This window comes from Sipha flava, unplaced genomic scaffold (assembly GCF_003268045.1).
Source record: "Sipha flava isolate LNK unplaced genomic scaffold, YSA_version1 232_pilon_pilon, whole genome shotgun sequence".
Classification (NCBI taxonomy): domain Eukaryota; kingdom Metazoa; phylum Arthropoda; class Insecta; order Hemiptera; family Aphididae; genus Sipha; species Sipha flava.
This window is the reverse complement of record NW_020272869.1, coordinates 1,379,846-1,398,660: the sequence shown is the minus strand read 5'-3', so window position 1 is coordinate 1,398,660 and position 18,815 is coordinate 1,379,846. Positions and strand designations below refer to the sequence as shown.

The 18,815-nt window shown below is 24.5% G+C and overlaps 1 protein-coding gene across 3 annotated transcripts; it reads left to right on the top strand.

Moving 5' to 3' along the window:
* The first annotated feature begins 3,533 nt into the window (after positions 1–3,533).
* LOC112683708 (beta-glucuronidase) lies at positions 3,534–18,022 on the top strand. 3 transcript variants are annotated; one of them, XM_025554858.1, is made up of 13 exons: positions 3,534–3,738; positions 6,519–6,731; positions 10,475–10,657; positions 11,117–11,283; positions 11,721–11,866; positions 13,607–13,824; positions 14,107–14,250; positions 14,311–14,483; positions 14,966–15,109; positions 15,949–16,033; positions 16,557–16,733; positions 16,864–17,002; positions 17,727–18,022. In XM_025554858.1, exons 2-13 carry the CDS (start codon positions 6,531–6,533, stop codon positions 17,909–17,911), a joined length of 1,962 nt encoding a protein of 653 aa, XP_025410643.1. In that variant the 5' UTR covers positions 3,534–3,738; positions 6,519–6,530; the 3' UTR covers positions 17,912–18,022. The 3 variants fall into 3 exon arrangements, with proteins under 3 accessions (XP_025410643.1, XP_025410641.1, XP_025410642.1); XM_025554856.1 differs by lacking the exon at positions 15,949–16,033 and adding an exon at positions 16,344–16,428 and having other exon boundaries at positions 3,535–3,738; positions 17,727–18,020; XM_025554857.1 differs by lacking the exons at positions 3,534–3,738; positions 15,949–16,033 and adding exons at positions 6,105–6,179; positions 16,344–16,428 and having other exon boundaries at positions 17,727–18,021.
* Positions 18,023–18,815: the final 793 nt, after the last annotated feature.

Sequence of the window (18,815 nt, the reverse complement as noted above, 5' to 3'; positions counted from 1 at the left end):
AAATAAACAATTAAACAGATCAATTTTATTAAATTATTTAAATTAAATACTATGACATTTTACATTAAATAAAATAATTACTTAGTTTTAAACATTATATCCGTTTAATATTGTCGTTTATTATTAATGTACTTACGAAGCCTTTGCCGGAAGTTTCTATTGCTCGTCGAGTCATTCGTGATGTAATGGCTGTCACTTCCTGAGTGATTGCCTTCTTAAGTGCTTCCAAAGATGTTGGGCGATGAGTGTAGACTTGGACCTTTAAATGTCCCGAAAGAAAAAAAATCACAAAGTGATAAATTTGGGGACCTTGGGGGCCAGGTGATATCTTCTCGTAGAGAGAAGATATCCTGGAAACATCTCTTTCAAAATGGTTAATGGACGCCGTGAAGTATGTGCTGTGACTCCATCTTGTTAGAACCAGATTTCTTCGTGGTTCCTAGTAAACTGATTTAAGTTTGGTCGGAGAAAGGTCTCAATCATGTGACAGTAGCGATCCGCATTAACTGTAACTTTTTGCCCATTTTCTTTGAAAAAATCCTATTCCTATTCCTTTTCTTTTACGACAAACGCGTGGTGCTCACCGTGCTACAACATTATGATTACTGAAAATTGCACATAAACTTCTATCTATCTATACCCGGAATACCGTTTTTTCTGTAAATAGCTTTAAATATAAACGTCTAGAAATACGGGAGGTTTTTTTTCCGGACCTTTTATTAATTTATAGAATTTTACCTACAACCGGACAATATTTAAATTTATTATAAACATATTATAATGTTTGAATATCAATAAATTCACTAATTATGTATTTGATAATAGTCCTTTTGAGTGAGTGATTTATGCGAAACATGATTTAAGTTTTAAAATATCCTATAATTTCATTAAAATAATTTTGAATACATTTTATACTTATATCATTATTACTTTTAAATAAATTTAGTATATGATTATAAATAAATTGAGTTTTTTACAAAAATAAGATTAATTTTATACAAAATAATCAAATAGTTTAGAAATAATTTTAACTAACTATTGTTTGATTATCATTCAAATTAACCCTAGTTCATTTAAATGGTGATACATATATTATTCACAATATAAATAGAAAACGTCGATTTGATTAGTGCGTGTCTAGTGCATTATGAATTTTTGGTGAAACGGTGAATACTAAGTAGTAAGTAGTCGTGTCACAAAGAATTTTTTTCAGAAACAAAAGAAAGTTTATTATAATTTTATTACTTCCCTCCATAGTAGGTTTATTTACCAAAACAAGTATACAATATACTTAAAATGACTACGAATAGTCCTGTTGATCCTTTTAAGGACATAGTGTGAAGGATTGACACAAAGGGGGAAAGTTTCTAGACTTAATGGCGGGTTGGTACCATTACGCGGTGTTTTGTTGTCACAAAGATTGTTTGTAATGGCTCTCTCTCTCTCTCTATATATATATTATATCTAACTATGATTAGTAATGTACAAGAAAAAGTAGCAGAAAAAATATCAATGTGATGACCAATTGACCTCTTTGGCTATTTTGCCGTATGTTCCTTGGTTTTTATATAGAATCACCATCATTCGGGTAATGAACTCAATATTAATGACATATTAATCATCGTTAAAACTTCAGACGTCTACTGTGCTTATATATCAATAAAACGTTACATTATATTTTATGCGTTGACGAGAATTATTTAATGAAAAACATTTTAATATAATCTTATTTGTTCATCACACACTCATTGTTAAGGGTTGAATTAAAAAGATCAATATCATAACTATGGTTTACACAAGTATTATACAATTGTTTATATATACACATATTATTAATACATTAAAATTATTAAATACATATACTAATAAATTATATGGGTTTAAAAGATTTAGTACTTTAATATTTTTAATATTTTCAAAATACTTCATAATTCTACAATAGATACAGATATATGAAATATATCTGATAATAAATTATATACACATAATGATATAATTTTGGGTGAGGAATAGTTTTACTTACATATCAATAATATTGAATATAATATATATATTATGTAGGTATTGACTTATTTAATAACTTATAGATTAATGTACAACCCAATAGATCCAAATATCAAATATCGTAGTGTACTTAATGTTTCAGGTTTGAACATTTGAGCATAATACTTAATGTATGTTTAATCGTTTATTGTGTATATTATTAAATAATATTTTCAATTTCATTTGTATTAAATTTTTTTTTTATAATAGATAGTTTTAATATTGTATTTTATAAAATTAAATGGCTTAGTATATGATGTATACTACGTAAAATATTGATGGATTATTAATAATTACTGTATTGTAGTTTGTTGTATATCCAGTCAACAATAATTTAAATTTTATGATAATTTGAAATAATTTAATAACAACTCAACCAATATATGAACTTCCATTTTGTATATTTGTCTTGTTTAATATATTTTGTGGAAGTTTACTACTTATGAAAACTTAATATTTAAAAGTGGATAAAACATAAGGTTTGAGTGCTCGTTAATTATTACATCTGTTATATGCATGTGTTAAAAAGTTCCTCCAGGCCTCAAATTAAATTTATTTGTAAAATTAATGTTACTCTTAATGAACATTATCTACATAAGTACAATTAACTAGAAAAAACCGTCATTTTTTATCCAGTCAGAAAATTTAAATTTTTTTCATAGTATATTAATACTTTATAGATAATACATTGTAAATAAACTAGTCTAAAGAATATAAAGACTCTTATTTTATAATTTTTTTCAATTATTGTCAAAATTTTCATCTGCAGAAAGTTGTTAAAAAATTGATTGACGAAAAATAATCAAATATTCTAATATTAAAATTTTTAACACTAAAAAAAAAAAAAATATGTTTGACTGTAAAATATTTTATTATTTAATTTTTACAGTAACTGTTATATTGTTATATTTATACATTTTCGACAGTAATAAAAAAATATTTTAAAAATAGAAAACTGATATTTTTAATTACTAAATTACATCTCATTTTTTATACTATTTGCATAAAACGCACTACCCAACATTTTAATATAAAAAAAATTAAATCCTGTCAATCCCATCGTCCTCCTATAGATTTTTGAATTTCTGCAATAGTTTCATAGAGAATTACTCTCATACATTACATATTCATAATTAGGTCAAAATCACCCAACTTTTATTTTTAAATTTGATGGTTTGTAAAAATTATACATCACTATATTGCAGTAAAGTGGGTAAAGCGAGATAATTACCTAATATACAGGAATCGTGATTAAATTCTTACAAGAAAAAATATTTAATATCATCGGCACATTAAAATTCTTAAGCAATATAATTAAAAATATTTAAAAAACGTTGGATTACGTTTTAAAAAATACTACAATATAGTTGCGTCTAAGATAAAAATTTGTTGGCGCGTGCGCACGTTATAGAGTTCGTCTAATGCAACCCACTTTCATGATAAATCCCACTGGCTAAAACCAGACGGTTTGTTAGTTACTGTAGGCAGTGTGTTGAAGACATTCATATTTAAAACACACAGGTCTAGATGATGTCTAGTAATCTTTAGTATAATATAAGTATTTTTTTTAATAAAAATTAAATTATATTTGTTACACGGTTTGTTTTTTTATAATTTTATTATTACTTTGTTGCACATGGTTTTCATCTTCACCTAATAAATGTTTTTGGGAATTACTATATTGTCGTTTTAAAGGTAACATTCGAATTTTTAATAAAATTGTATTACTTAATTGTTTATTACCTAGTGCAATTCATAGTAATATTCTCATTTTAGAGTTAATTATTACTAATAAGAACATTTCGATATTTAAAATAATAAAGTAAAATAACGTATTTTTACGGTTTTTTTTGTGATAAAAATGTAATACCTATTTATAAATAAATTGCTTGTATAATATTTTTTAACTAATGCATGATTTAATATTAATATTTGATTATCTGTAAATATTTATACTTAGAATATAATTATTAGTTGCTAATAATTATTGGGATACTATATTTTTAGTATTATTACTTTAATAGTACTAAATATAGTAATTTGATGTTAAATAATGTGATTTTGTTTAGAACAGTACATACTATAATGTAATTTAATTTTATCAAAATATAATAATCAACAAGTAAAAGTTATTAAATATAGATTATAAAGATATAAATTTTGATTATTTATTATTTACGCGTGTGTTTGTGTATAGGACATATATATTCACTTACTAATCTGATAAATTAATATTTTTGTTTTGTTGAATGAATTCTTGTTGTAATTTTAACATGACATTATTTAGCGTAGTAAAAATTAGTCATATAAAAAATATAAAACAAAAAAAGATTTGATTTAGTCTACTTGAAAAAAAAAGTAAAATATAGTCAAAATATATATTCTAATAGGTACTTTACGTTATGTAATTTTATTAAAAAAAAAATATTTATTTTAAGTGAAATATATTAATAAACAACGCATTGTTAACTCGTTTTAATCAACGACAACAACCTCCGTTTATTATAGTAATATGTAATGTTGTCGAAAACTAATTATAAAACATTGAGCTTTTAAATTCCAACTCTCTCAAGGTAATAACAATAAGTTAATTTTATTTTAGATATATACACAAAAAACTTATCACTGGTGGTATGTACACAGTTTGTGTGTTTATGTGTTATTATGGTTCGTTTATATAAACAATTAAATTGTAACATTATTATATATGTGGATAATTTACTATCTGTAGAATATAGGAAAAAAAATAAAATTTGCAATTAAGATTTATTTTATATCATACATAAAATCAAATTAAAACAATTTTTTTCAATTCGAATTGAGTTTGAACATACCAAAAACATAATGGTACCTATAAAAACATTTATTAGCTACTTGACCGGTACTTGGCAATAATATAGTAAGCACATTGAATATGTTGTATACATTGAACATTAAACACACATCTTACATATGTAATAATTGATTATTTTTAATTGTTTTATAAAAATGTAAAAGTATAAAATTAATTCACAACATCTATTGTGTACACCATGATGTACAACAAGTGTACCTAAATAACCTATGTCATAATTCTTATAATTTTAAATAAATTCTTCAGCAATAAAGGGTTTATTCATTTTTAAATAATATATATATGCCTATGTTTGAAATTAATAATAAATATCCTATTCATTACAAATATGAGCTTTACAACTAGACCATAAATTGTAATCGAATATACCATAGTATAACTATATCATTTTAATAATAACGTAATATATTTACCAGGAAATTATTAAAAATTTGCAGTTATTATTTTTAATATTTCTAAAATAATAAAGGTTTTTTTTTAATTTAAAATAAAATAATGTTTACAATCTTTGTATTTTTAAAATGTGTAAAAGTTTTAAAAAGTTATATTATAAAAATGAATGTTATACAAATAAATAATTGAAAAAATTTCCTTTAGCTAAAAAAAGTTAATAATAAACATTAATGCAACACCAAAAGTGAAAGTGAAATTAAATGATTGATAAAATATATGATGTATGACCAAGTTAAATAATATATTTTGAGGTTTCAAGTGTAGGAAATAACACATTATTTTATATATCATAAACAATGTTAGAATAGTATAACAATTCAATTTTTTTCTTATTTAATGAGTGATACAAAATTTGATTTCGATTTCAAATAAGTTTAAATATGACTTCAATTTTAAGTATAATATATTTGAACCATCTTATTAATAATTTTAATTTAAAAGAAAATTACTGTTATACTGTAGCCATTAGTATTTAAATATTTAATCGAAATCGTTTAAATGAAAAAAAAAAAAATTAAAATTAAAAGAAAAATTAACTATTGTAATTTTAGAAAGTTCATGCTGTGATAATTGTGTGAAATTCATCGAGTATAAATATTTATCATATACCTCATAAAGCATAGGACACCGATTTCATTGTAAGTTTGTCGGCAATCAGTTTTATTCTTAATAGATAGCCGACATAAGTTGGAAGGAGGAAATCATATTAGGTATGAGATGAGCATATCGACATAATTTTTTAATTGTCCCACAACGTTCAGCAATACTAGTCATGTTTCCTGTGCGTGTTTCCTCTGAAAAGACGTAACCTTTTTATTCTCTTTCTCAGGTTTGCACAAAGAAATAAATTTGTTACACTCTTTAAACCAGTTTCAATAATATAAATTACGGCGGGTAGATTATTATAAAAACACGAAAGAACTATTTGATATTAATAAAAACCAGTTTGTTAATTTTGGTCATAATTTTATTTGTATGTTTTCTATCATTTATCATTGTTGTATGTAGGTATACACACAATAGTTTATATTTTTTTTAATTTTTATAGGAATGGTATTTAATATTTTTCAACCGTAATTACAATTTTAGTTCAAAGGGAAATGAAGAATGCATTTATTTAGTCCCAATTATAAAGTGTTCTTATTTTTTTTTTTTTTTTTTTTTGTAGATTCTTCAAAACATGACAATTATGTGGTGTGTAAGTCTAGTTATTTGCATTTCATTTTTGCTGACATGTGCCAATACCGCAGGCATCTTGTATCCACGAGAATCGGAATCCCGGGAAGTAAAGTCGTTAGATGGCATGTGGAACTTCAGACTATCTCTTCCTGATCCCCTCGTTGGTTTTAAAGAACGTTGGTATATGAAGGACTTGAGCAAGGTACGTTTAATTTAATTTTTCATATTACATTATACGTGGTATTAAAGAAAAAAAATTAAATTGAACTAAGATATTTTAATTATTTATTATACAACGATACATATTTTAGAATATGTTTAGAAGGTTATTTTGGTTTTTTATTGACAATATAATATATGATGATACTAAATGATTCACCAAACACTTAACGTTGTATTATTTTCCTCAGAATTTTTGATTTTACTTAAACTATATGAATACTATTCTCAAAATATTGAAAATACCTATAATTAAACAAATAATATGTGGGCGTTAGTACATATTGAATACGTATTTCAGGGTATTCGCCATTCGGTACACTATTAAATCCGAATGACATGTAAACATTGTAAATAATTTAATGTCAGTAACATCTGTGTAAAATAAAAGTTCGTTGTTAAATCACTTGAAGAAAAATATACACTAATTTATTACTATATATAATAATTATAATGTTCAATAAAATACTGTACCCATTCATTAATATACTTCTTGGGTATTGAGTGAAGCTGGAATATATGTATGGGTACACAGTATTATAAAATAATATACTAAGACGTTAGATAATTATTCTTTTGTGCATATATTTTTTTATCAGAAATTAATAAACAAGAGTTATCGTTTAATATCCTGTAGAAAATTAACGAAATAGCAGTTTTAGTTGCAGCAATAAAATGTAATCCATGCAACACTCTGGATTATTCATAAATAGTACACTTCGGTTACTATAAATTAACAGCAGGCGACTGATATTGGTATTTAACCTTTAGTTATATTAACATAAGAATTGTTATGTTTCTGTTGGATTATGTCCATACATTTATTAAGATATCATACACAACATTTTTTTTTTTTTTTTAATCATGGATTTGAAAACAATTAACCTCAATAAATTTTATTTAATTCCATTTTAATTTTTTATTTTTATTTAATTTAATTATTATTCATATAATGGTAAATTTATTCGATTTAGCGATGATTTTTATTAGGTATGTAAAATAAAATATTATGATTAAACGATGAGCCTGGGCTGGCTATTCAAAGAACAAAATATGATTAAATATGATAATCGGTGCTTCCGATTTATATGATTTTTCTTCATTGAAGAAAAAAAATAATATTCTTTTAATCACATTATTTGAGTAAGTACAAACTCGAACACAAATGATTGTTTTTATTTTTTATTTATTGTTATTATTGTTTAATACATAGTTATTTTATATTTTAAAATAAGTTCCTACTAGTTTAGTTGCTAACATCCTAAACATAAACAAAGAAAATATATAAAGAATGTATTATGTGTATCATTTTATTCTGCAAATTATTTCATGTTTCAGCCAAGTGGATTGTTTGTAAAACATTATCTGAGTAGACATTTTCATTAGTTTTTATCTTATTTTGTAAGATTGTTTTATTTTATGGTCAATCGAACAAATAGTATTTTATACAATTTTCTTTATAAAAGCCCGTTTTGACAGAGGTTCAAGTAGTCCTCATTATTGGACGTTATTTAAGCAGACGTTGTTGAAGTTATTTTTTAAGGAATAACGTGTATTTTACACAGACAATTAAAATCTATAATGTCTGTGACGAAAACAATCTTTCCAATGTGTGTATAATAATTACATTAGTAATGCAATTTGTCTGCCTATTCATACCTACTTAATTGCTGTGACACGCGGCTACATGATTATCTGTTGAAATGAGAATTAGAAATATATTCTATATAAATACTCTTATATGCCACGTGTATTTTAGACTATAAAAAATAGCTATAATACCATGGCTATCTTATGAACATAATATAAGCTATTTGTACTTTTGCTATTTGTGTTATTTTCACTGTAATAAGTATGTTAAATAAATTTCAGAAATCACACAATAATGGATTATAAGTGATACCTTTGTGTTGAGTTCGAGGTGTTGACCTGTACGGTCACATTTGCCATGTCATTTGTCTATTAATCGTACAAAGTTTGCATTATTAATGCTACAGTGTTATGTGTGTACATAAAATAACGCGTGTCGAATTACTTATATGGTTGGGTTTGTATATAGTTGTTTTGAAGTTTGAACTGTAGAAGCATATTAAAATATTATACAATAGTTATCGATGAACGTTTAACGTTCCAATTTTAAATTGAAATGCCCATTTGTAACGGAATATGTGATTGAAACGAAGTAAGAGAAAATAATACGGTAACGATAAGGTGTGTAACTTTTAAATTTGTATCATAGCTTATATTTGATATTTTATATGATAAAAATAATGAACTGTTATAAGTAACCGTCAGTTAGGATATACTAGCTTTATTTTAATTTTTTTTTTACCTGTTCGTTATCTAAGTGTTTACTACTTTATCGCTTGTTGTTCATAATGAATATAAACACAATAAATAATTTCATATCCTGATAATAAGATCTCATAATAAAATAACTGTATGTATTATTCGATGATTTTTCTCTAATAGAACATATAGTACATAATTTGTAAATTATTTTAAATTGGATAGTAATAAGTGGACATAACAAACGAGTAGGTACTAGAGATGTAATGTATATTCGAATAATTGAATTATTCGAATATTCGAATATTCAACTTCGAATAGGCTTGCCGTTAATAATTCGAATATATAAATAATTGAATATTCGAACATTCGAATATCAGTATTCGATGCTACAATACCTATTATTATTAAACGTTTTGTGTTTCGCGAAAACCTAAACAAATAATTTTCGTTATGTATTGTATTGTAAAATCGAATACTGATATTCGAATGATCGAATATTCAAGTATTCGAATTATTTACACTGGACCTATTCGAGTTTGAATAATCAAATATTCGAATATTCAAATAATTCCCATCACTGGTAGGTACACTATTTTTCTATTAGAAAATATTGTTGGAATCTGATGCAAAACAACAAATTTTATTCGACTTTAAAGAAGCTTTCTTTTTTAAATCGAGAAAATAATTAATAATATGGTTGTAAGATTGGTGTGTTTTAATGTCTTGTATAGTTTTATATAAAAACATTTAGAATAAAAGTGCTAGATTATAACGATTGCATAATTTTAATAAATACACACAATAGTAATTTTAATATATGGTTTAAAAATATGTCCAATTAATAGATATATTAATATTTATCTAAAATTAAAAAACGTTGTAAATATTGTTATGAATACATTATATACAGTTTCGTGTACTAATGTACAAAAATAGTTTTTAATATGCAATCTGACCCTAATATACAAATTTATATGTTAATACTTTAATAGTGAATAAAATAAATAATATAAACGTTAAATAGTTTTATGTACAACATCTGAATAAATTTTTGTAAATTCGGTTGCAATAGAAAGCGTATAGCAATAATTCCGTTTAGAAATAATCTTTCGACACGTACAAGTAACGACATTGCATATACATAACTGCCTTTTAGTATAATTCGAATTTAGCGATTTTATTACCAGTTATTATTACATAATTGCTGTTTTCATACAGTATATAAACATGAAGAAACACTTATAAAATGTTAAACAGATGTTAATTTATAATGTAAATAATAAAAATAATAAGATATAAATGTATTCAAAATAACTCAGATTTGTAAAATATTAATTACTAATTAGTGAAAATATTATGTGTAGAAATACATTCTTACAGGTAAATTTTTTTCAATGAAATATATTTTGACTAACTGTACTTGTTTTTTTTTAGTCGGGTCCAGTAATTCAAATGCCGGTGCCCAGTAGTTACAATGACGTGATGGTGGATAAAAAAATCAGAGATCACGTCGGGTTAGTTTGGTATGATAAGTCGTTTTTCGTGCCTGAATCCTGGAGGCAGCAGGGTTTTAGAGTATGCTTAAGATTCGGCAGTGTTCATTATGCAGCACAAGTAGTAAGTGAAATATTTTATTAGTAATGTTTGTAGGATAATACTTATATCATACCAAAAAATAAAAATAGTTTACTTTTGAATCTGATCATGATAACGTAATTTATTTAACTACATAGTATATAGATTTATTTACAATTTTTTTCATTTATATTTTAAATTTTATTTGATTTTCATTTAGACTTTGTAATTAAAAGTTTACAATATATATATATATATATATATATATATATATTAAATGGAAACTTTTTATGTGTAAATATATTTTATTAACTAAACTTGTACTTATAAGTAATTATATTATATTTTTCTTATATGAGATTTAATATCCTTAATACTGTAATACTAATCTTATTAAAATATATGAACGAATCATAAAGAAAATTATTACTATTTTAAATATGAAATTATCTGTAAATATAATATATATATGGAATTAAAATTTTATAATTTTGTGTAAAGTGGGTGAATACACATTTAGTAATGAATCATGAAATCGGACATTTACCATTTCAAAGGGATATCACTTCCAATTTAAAGTTTGGACGACTGAATAGAATAACCGTAGCTGTGGATAACGTTTTATTATCAACTACTATACCACAAGGATCATTACAAAATATTACTACGTAAGTAATTTTATTTATAAAGTATTTTTATGTACATATTTATGGTCATATAATAATGTTGCTTAAACACGTTTTACATAATTGCTTGAAAACAATAATTTAACAAAATATTTATAAATAATTGTATTTCAAAAAAAAATAATACCTCGCCTACCTCGGTTTGATTCCCTATGAGATAATTCAAACATTTTGCTTGAGAAATAATTTTTTTCCATCTTTGTAAAATTATACTATCTTTTGAATAATACATAACAAATTGTGAAATAAACAACTTAATAATCATACCGTTATTTTGTTTGAGCTTATTTAAAATACAAAAAAAAAAAAATCAAAGATTGCACATGTCAAACAATATATTATACACATTACGAAATATTATCATAATATTATACACGTATGTTTTGAAATAATAGTTTTATTCGTGTCTATAATTGTAGGAATAATGGACCTAAGACTATTCAATCGTACACATTTGACTTCTTCAACTATGCAGGTATTCATCGGTCCGTGTTTCTGTATACAACTCCTATTGTGTACATAGATGATGTAGATGTGACAACTGATTACACTGATGATGGCGTAGGTAAAGTGTATTTTTCTTTATCTAGATAAGATGCATATTATATTTTTATTTTATTTTTATTTATATTCATTATCTTCTTATACAATTTAAGAAGTTACAAAGAACAAGAATTAACAAAAAAATTATAATATTAAATAATTTATCAAATTTTTTTTATCGAGTTTTGTTAATAGTTTATCAGATTTGGCAGTTCCATTAATCGATAGTAATTTGTTATAACATATAGGCATATTTATATTTCGAAGTATAAATATGGTAAAAATATGATACATATTTTAGCAATATCAATTTTAATTAGTGGGATAATTTATTTAAATGTATTAAAATTGGAAAATGTTTATACTATTTACATTGATACAAACAAAATAATAATAATATTATCTGATAAATGGATTAATTAAGTTTTGATTATCATATTATAAACTATAAATTTATATAATCATCATAAATATATAATGATAATAGTGATCAATTAGCTATTTCAAAATTAACTAGATAAATTATAGCTGATAACTAATAAGGTATATTATTTTCAACTTGTATTTTAGTGAAACATAAATTATATTTAGCCATATGAGAAACTTGATACCACACCATTCATTAATTTACTATTAAATAAATCATGCGGAACTACCTTTTTTTTCTTTTTAAATTGTTATATTACAGTTCAAGCTCCAGAACTGAGACGATTATTTTGTGTTACCTTTAAAATGTATATAAATTATAAATACTTATATTAAATATTATTGACCACTTATAGATATTATAGAACAATTAAATTCATAGGTATTTGAAATGTGTTGAGTATATAAATTAGTTGTAAATTTCATTTTAAAATTAAAAATATTAATTTCTAAGTTCCATAATGTTTTGGAAAAATTATTGATATTATCCAAAAGATCTGCAGTATACGTACAACATTGGAAAATGACATGTTTAATTGTTATATATTCGTTAGAATGTATGTATCGAGTAAATTTATTCATTGTGTGTGAATAGGTTAAAAAAAAGTGACCGATTGTTATTTTCGTGGATCATTTTATTTATTATTGCTTCTTTTGATTCTTTTTAATTTTTTTGATATTGGTTTTTCATCCCAAGAGAGCAGCGTGATCTTTAAATGTTGGTTTTGATTAAATTTGAGATTTATTAGGTAGTAAATATTTATAACTTTAAAATAAATCCATTTAATTGAACTGTAATACTATTTAAAATATAATCAAAAGCTAGTAAAAATAAATAAATAAATAGCTGACATAAGAGTTAAAGATGTACATTTTAATCATGTCTAAGATTTTAAATGTAGCAGACTTGTGTACAAAAATACCTTCTCATTATTGATTGATTATTAATTTTTTTTTCATGTGTATAATTTCATAATTTTAAAGAAATAATCCAATTTACCGTACAATGATAATATAATGAAATATTTCATTAACTAGAAAAATACATTTTTTAATATTTACTTTTCATATTCATTCATCTACGTAGTGTTTATTGTATAATATAAATTTTTTAAAAATTTGTTTATTTATTACGTTTATATATAATTTTACATTACGTCATTTAATCACAGTTGATGTAACATACAAATCTAACTATATTAAATGAGTTTTTTACTTGGATATACATTTTTTATTTTTATTTAATATTTTACTACTACTCTTAGATAATAGTTATTTAAAAATATATTTAGTGACGTTTTAATAATGTCCACTTATGGGTACATTATATTTCCAGGAATAATTTATTACAAAGTACAATATGGAGGATCACTAAGTAGTGGTGAAGTTTTGAATTGTTCAATAACGGTGTTCAATAACGAAAATGTACGAGAAAAGTTCACTGTGATTACAAATGATGCAGAGGGCCTTTCGGGTACAATCGAAATTGAAAATGTACAACTTTGGTGGCCGTATTTAATGAATGAAGTGTCTGGATATATGTACACGTTAGAGGTAAATTGATTAGTATTATATTCAATGTACACCATGTGATGGGTATCAATATACACTTTTACATCGAAGCTGTAAGCTATATTGATCCATAATTTACTTCAAAAAAAAGAAAGGATATTATGTCTATAGCGGTTAAAAAAATATCATAGGTATGACTCGGTATTATAAGAAAGTTGTTTGATCAATGTATTATTCTAACTACATATATAGGTTTATGTTATTATTACTTACAATGCAATGTGTTTACAATGAAAATAGATAATATTGAGCTTACACGTTTAGATTAGACTTTCAACCACTTGGAACATGGACGACTTGTACCGATTACCAGTTGGAATTCGAACGATCAAGTGGACGAATTCATCGTTTCTTATTAACAACAAACCAGCATACTTGAGAGGGTTTGGACGACATGAAGATTCAGATGTAAATACTGTCACGTTTCTGTGTAGGCTAGTGAAATTTATAAAGACGCTTGTTGAATAGATTAGAGGAAAAGGAATGGACTATGCCCTGGTGACTAGAGATTACGACCTTATCAAGTGGATCGGAGCGAACTCTTACAGAACTTCCCACTACCCGTACGCAGAAGAAATCATGGATTTTGCCGACAAACACGGCATCATGGTCGTTGACGAGTGTCCCAGTGTTGATACAGAGTAAGGAAAATAAGATTTAATAGTTTTATTTACTAAGCTTTAGAATATTACATAATTTCAGTACGGTTGATAAATTGTCCAGGAATATTTAAAGTTATGAATATTATAATCTTTATTTTCATGATATTTGTAAAAATGCTTCAATATCTTTCCAGATCAAATAATTAAGTATTTGTTATTTTATTTTTTCATTTTTTTTTTACATTCATATCGACATATCAAAGTATTCAAGTGATAGCTGGTACATTATACTAATCCATTAGAGTTTATGAGTTGTAAATTAAAGGTTACATGCTTTTTGCTTTATCATCATCTTCGATTTAGTTTAGTGTTTTGTTATTTTAAATCTACACTATTTCGTTTATTAGTTATACTGTTATTTTTGATTTTGAATTGAATACATATTGTACGAATAAGAATATGTAATTAAAAATATAAGGTTTTTTTATAATTAATAAACACAATTTTTTATACTCTTTCAGTAATTTTTCTGACAAATTGTTGAAAAAGCATACCATGAGCTTAGCAGAACTCATCAAAAGAGATAAAAATAGACCTAGTGTTATCATGTGGTCCATTGCAAACGAGCCACGGTCAGATCATAAAGACGCCGATTCATATTTCAAGTAAGTCAACTCCTTTCACAAATAGAATAGTTAACATATTATACACAAATGTTAGAGTGATGGTATAGTTTAGTCTTCCTATAGTTTACACGTCATATTCGATTGCATTGTAATAAAACTAATGAAGGATCTAGTATGAATGCAGTTCTGTTTAATAAATACATTGACCAACGAGGTGATGTTTAAAATGGTTTTTTCTTTATCATGGAAAACACTTTTGACAAATCGCACAATGACGTGAATAATTGATTGAAAATAACGTCATGTTTAACAAATTAAGAACTATATTAAATTATGTAATCTATTTATATTTTTGATTGCATATATTTTATAGTTTCAAACTCGTTTATTCACCTGTTTATTGCAATTTTTTTTTTTATTTTAATACATGAAGACTATGTTATCACAGTAAATTGAACATTTAAATTAATCATTTTTTAAACAGCCAACTAACTAACCAAAATTGTATAAATAGGTACATAAAATTGAGTAATAAAATAAAAACATCAGTCCTGTTATAATTTAAATTATATTATAGGTCTATAAAAATATAACATATTATTTATACAGCTTTACTAGTGTTAAATTTTATTTTCTAAATTCTCTGTAATAAATTACCTGTTAAAATGTCTTTAATAATGAAAAAAAAACATTTTAAATTAAAATTTGAAAATATTTTATAATGAACATTAGATTTAAATTTAATATATTTCGTACAATACAGCCTATTAACTACGTTAATAAAATTATCAAAAAATATATTTTTAATGAATAATATTTGATTAACATAATTGTCTTAATTTTTTAGGAAATTTTTTTACTTGTTTTCTGTTCCGTAGGTATTTGGTGAACTTTGTCAAAACTAAGGATAAAACACGCCCAGTTACTGCCGCTCTGAACAAATGGTTCAGCATTGACAGGGCGGTGAGTGACTATACAAACTATACATACCGTTACAAAACTATTATTGCAATATTTTAATATTATTAAACGTTGCACTTGTGTGTTATTTCAACTAAGCTTACATCACTACTACGCTATAATAATACATATATTAATGAATAGTAGAAATAGTTAGCTTTTAAAACATCTGTCGAAATAAATTACAGCTTTACATTACATAATACTTCTCCTAATACTCACAATGTACCTACATATACATACCTAACAATATAATATTTCTTGTTGACTGTTTTATGCATTCTTGAGCGTATGTTAAAATTGTTTTTTGTAGATCCGTAGCTATTTATGCCAAAACCTTAGACAATACGCGGCCCATAACAGCAGCTATTGCGACAAATGTTGAAACTGATCAATTGGTGAGTGGAAACACTTTGGCCGGAAATTCTTCATGCTATCTATTCTTTTATATGCTGAAAACAAATTATATAATAATCCCAAGTGCTCGACGAATTATTTCGGATTTGCAATGATATAATTTTTATAGGGTCAACACTTGGACATAATTGGTTTCAATAGATACAGTGCTTGGTATACTTTACCAGGTCATACGGAGATCATCAAAAGCAGAGTTGAAGATGAAGCGACCAAATGGCACGTCAAACACAACAAGCCGGTTTTCATGACGGAATATGGAGCTGACACGATGCCAGGTTTGCATATGGTATGTAGTATACTGATCAAAAGCCGTATTTTATATATATATATATATATATATATATATATATATTTATATATAGATCATATAATTGGACAAGTTAAATATGGCTAATGTTTTTAATTTTTTTTTTCAGAATCCCTCGTTCGTTTGGTCTGAAGAATATCAGGTAGAATTAATGGCTGAACACTTTAAAGCGTTCGACATACTTCGAAGTAAAAAATTTTTTATTGGTGAAATGATATGGAATTTTGCAGACTTTAAAACTGAACAAAGTGAGTACATTTCAAATATTTCAATCTTAACGTTTATTATTTAATAAATGTTTTGCGATCTCGAGTTGTAAAATGTTACGAATATTCAGTGCCATAATAATTAGAGGATCAAAAATTATCAATGTTATCCTCTCTTGATCACAATTTTGAAATTAAAAATGTGCAGGACGAATAAATAAAAATAATTTTTTTTGTGCTTGCAATTTAAAAAAAATGTAATATATGTCTAACAAAATGTTAGAAAATTTAATGTAATAATATAATTATTATAAATTATTATGTCTATATCAAAATCGTATTTTTTATTCTTCTGAGCTTTTATATTGTTTATTATAATGCAGATTTGATAACTTTTTTTATGTAATATTTTTAAGTAATGAGATTGCATTGTGTCCAATTTTGAAAAATAACAGTGTATGAAATTGGCAATACAAAAAATTATATGACTCTTGATTTTATTTTGTCCGTACAATTTGTAGGAGACAATATTATTTAAACTATAAGCTTGTTATTGATGAATAATTTATAGCGTTTATATTAATAAGCAAAAAAAATTATGCACATATTACTGCTATTTTTATCAAAATGTATAATACATAGTAAAAAGTTATAATCAATACCTTGACGAGCGATGATTTATACATTCCTTGGATATTTTTGCAATAATTTTTAACAATGTAGTGTTTGAATTAGTTTCTGTATGTTAAGTTGTATTACTGTTTAGGTGTCACGAGAGTAGGAGGTAATCGGAAAGGCGTCTTCACACGACAACGAGAGCCCAAAGCATCAGCACATCATTTGAGGAAAAGGTATTGGAGTTTGGCTAATCGTTTGGATGGTGTACAAGTTCCTAGCAACATACAGTCTTACGTGATGGGTAGTGAATGCCAAAATAACGTTGAGTTATAATAACGTTTTTAAGCAGTAGTAATTGTTGACTATGTTTATCTATGTCTTCCTATAAATATGAAAAAATAACAAAACCGTTTTTAATAATTATATTTTAATAACTAATATATTACAAAGAAAATGATAACAATTATTCAAATCGGCACCAAAAAAATGTGCTAAAATAATAATTATTATTCATTGATTCGAAAAATGATAATTTTTTTCTCCATTATTTAAATTAAAATAGTTAATGTAATTACAATAATATTGTTTAATTTAATGGAATTATTATATGATTAAAAGTATAAGACTGCATAAAATATTATTTTTTACGACGGTAAATATTTAAAACTACATAATTTTAATTTAATTATTTAATTAATTAATTAATTAATTAATTAATTAGTAATTCATTTTTTTTTATTAGTATTTATTCCACTACATTGTGTTCTACATAAATGAAATTCATTTTTGGATACAGATATTGATTGATTAAATCGCTATTTAAATTCTATAATGATTAGTTTGATTATTATTATTATTACTATTATAATTATCATTAATACAATAAAAGTTATTAACCACGAATATATTGAAACATATTTTGTGTGATACAATGGTTGAAATTATTTTTTATTAATTAAAAATGTAAGTTCATTATTTCATAGTAATATGACTCATATTTAATTCTTAAGTTTTCATTTTTTGTATTTTAAAATAACTTATCTTCTTGCTAGATATCTTTTTTGTGTAAAACTGTATAAATAGAAGTCTAAGTTACTGTTTATGAATATTTTTTTTTGATTATTATAGAATTTTTAATGTTCTGTGTTTCTGTTACTTTAATGTCTTGAAGTTTCCTTTTTATTTTTTTACTCAGCGTTGCATATTATTTAAACCATATTTTACAGAATGATATTAT